The 2,836-nt window shown below is 38.4% G+C and overlaps 1 protein-coding gene across 1 annotated transcript in view; it reads right to left on the reverse strand.

The window, feature by feature from the left end:
* Positions 1 to 1,412, reverse strand: part of LOC105557611 — a 3,562-nt gene extending 2,150 nt beyond the window's left edge. The window contains exon 1 of the mRNA XM_012004891.1: positions 1,099 to 1,412. Coding sequence (XP_011860281.1) covers positions 1,099 to 1,412 — 314 coding nt within the window. The remainder of the gene's footprint in view (positions 1 to 1,098) is intronic.
* Between the last annotated feature and the right edge of the window lie 1,424 nt (positions 1,413 to 2,836).

The raw sequence follows: 2,836 nt of genomic DNA on the forward strand, positions 1-2,836 counted from the left end.
CCCAGTCAGAAATGACTGGAAAACCGACGTCGAAACGATATCGAATCGATGCATTTTTGGTTCCATTTTCGAGCCAAGTCGAAAATGAAACCAAAAATGCATCGATTCGATATCGTTTCGACGTTGGTTTTCCAGTCATTTCTGACTGGGGTACTTAGCAATCGTCGCTTTTTAACGCTTGCTTTGCGTTGTGATGAAATGAGCTAGCCAGCTAGCTTCTATTCGCTACATGAAAAGGATAGGGGCGATAGCGAACAGCTTTTTAACGCTGCTTTGCGTGGCGGTGGAGTGGGGGTAAAACGCCAGCTTTTACTCGCTGCGTGAAACTGCGGCTTGACATTGAGAAATTCGCAGTGTTGACGAATAACACGTAAATACTTTTATACGTTGGAGCAAGTAATTACATTAATTACTTTTATTAAAACAATTTTTTATAGGCTATTTCCATTTACAATAAATAATGTATGCCAGTTCGTATGCGCCTTTCCTGGATACGATCCTGAAAAGGATCCAGGCACTTTTAGGCCCGGTTTCACCAACGCGAGTTAATCTAATCGGTCGGTTAACTTTCACGGTGCCAACAGCCGAACATAAAACTGATGCCAAGAAAATAGGTTAATAAAGATCAGTTTTATGTTCGGCTGTTGGCACCGTGAAAGTTAACCGACCGATTAGATTAACTCGCGTTGGTGAAACCGGGCCTTAAGGTGCTATTACATGGAAGCATCGTGCGTCGTGCGTCAAGCGTCAAACGCGCGCGCAGCACCTTTGCGCAGATGTCTAAACGTGCAGATTTCAGCGTCTAACGCTAAAAATGGCTGGCTAGTGGCACGTGGTGGCACGTCGATAAATGCCGTAGAGGTTAAGGTATACACTATTAACATAGAAAATTTATACGTAATCATATTCCGTACAGATATTATTATTTTTGGTAATATTTATTATATAATTCCATGGTTATTTATGGGTATTATATAAACCATGGTTACGTTCTAATATACGCCAATTGCGGAATTACATAATAAATATTACCAAAAATAATAATATCTGTACGGAATATGATTATTCGGCCGCAAATAATAAAATACAAAACAATACCTAATGTCGAACGGTTTCCTACAATTACGTTTAATCCGAGCCGCCTGCGCGGATTCCGCTGGATCCCGCTGGATTCCCGCAATCCTCGGCCTTTCCCTCCGTTCCGTCGCCGCTCGCTTACCCCGTCGATGCCGAATTGAACGAGAGCGCAGCAGTGATCTCAGATTCAGGGTGTCCAGTATAAAATCATGGTGTGTCGCCATCTGCAGGCGTTTCGTAGCCAGAAATCGCCAATTTGATGGTGCAAAATCGCCAGTTTTATAGTCAACATAATAGTGCATATTTACCCAGAATTTAAAATAAATATTACACATTATAATGAAAATAATGATTTATTAATTGGTTAAAACTGATCAAAATATAATAATTTCTTAAGAAAACACATTTTAATTAAAAAAATATTTATTTACGAAGGATATTTCATAAGAAAGCACATTATTTTAATTAAAAGAATATAAACGATTTTTTTTACAAAACCTTGATTTTAGTAATATTCAGATACTTATAAATGAATTTTCAAAATCTTGTAATACTTTACCAAGTGCAATTTCAGTTTCACTCATAATTTTTTCAATGTCATTTAAATTGTAATTAAAATCTTTCAGCATGCTATCGGTTGGTTGAAAATCATAAAATTGATCTTTGTTAACCTATTTTCTTGGCATCAGTTTTATGTTCGGCTGTTGGCACCCTGAAAGTTAACCGACCGATTAGATTAAGGACCAGTTTCACAAACGTTTAACCGCTAACCCATGGTTAACCCAGTGAGAAAGCTAATATCAATTCGATATCGATTCGATATCAATACCATCAGAACATATCGACGCGCATTTAGCGCCTTGGACACATCGACGGATTAAAAAATTTCGATTTCTTTTCGATATACTGCTAAAAGATTTATATTAAAAAATATTGATTTTACAAATTTTATTACTAATTATTATAACAAATTTTTGAAAAATTAGCTTAGTTACGTTCAGAAATATTAATAAACTTAAGTAAAAAATGTTTGAACGACTCTTTCTAAGCGAGAAATAAATGATAGAAAAGATGTCGGATCGATGTCGAATTGATGTCGAATCGATATTGAATATACTTAACCTATGTAAAGATACCTAACCTTCGATTCGATATTATCGGTTCGGGTCGCGGTCCGATTCACGCTCGCAGCGCTGTAAGCATCATTCTGTCTTCGTTGCACATCAAATTATAAACGCAGACAGAACGATGCTTACGAAAGCGCAAAGTAAGACATGAATCGTCGGAAGTGCGCGTATAACATAAAGTTTCTTTCTCGTCGCGTTCGGGAGTGCCGTGTAATTAATCGAACCAAAGACTTTTCAGAGCCCATCTGAGGAACAGGTATTCGTTAAATGTCACACAGAGATTTGGCAGTTTTTGAGGCTTGCAATAAGAATCTATATGCATGCAGCGTCTTACGCTAAGTGCCTGAGATACCGTGTGTCTCAACTTAAGCCAACGGCACACGATACTATTTTTCCTACTGGATTACTTACGAGAGCCAATCAGGATTCAGCTTTGAGTCACCTAATCGAAAACTCTGCATTCTGATTGGCTCTCGTAAGCAATCCAGTAGGAAAAGTAGTATCGTGTGCCGTTGGCTTTACTCGTCGACTCGAAGTGTAGGCGAACTTGACGGAACAGAATACCTTCACATGGGCTTCATTACGGGAGTGTGTAAAATCGCGCGAACGATTTTTGTGTTTTCGCGAGTGTG

This window comes from Vollenhovia emeryi, unplaced genomic scaffold (genome assembly GCF_000949405.1).
Source record: "Vollenhovia emeryi isolate VEMERY1.0 unplaced genomic scaffold, V.emery_V1.0 DF939444.1, whole genome shotgun sequence".
NCBI classification, from domain to species: Eukaryota; Metazoa; Arthropoda; class Insecta; order Hymenoptera; family Formicidae; genus Vollenhovia; species Vollenhovia emeryi.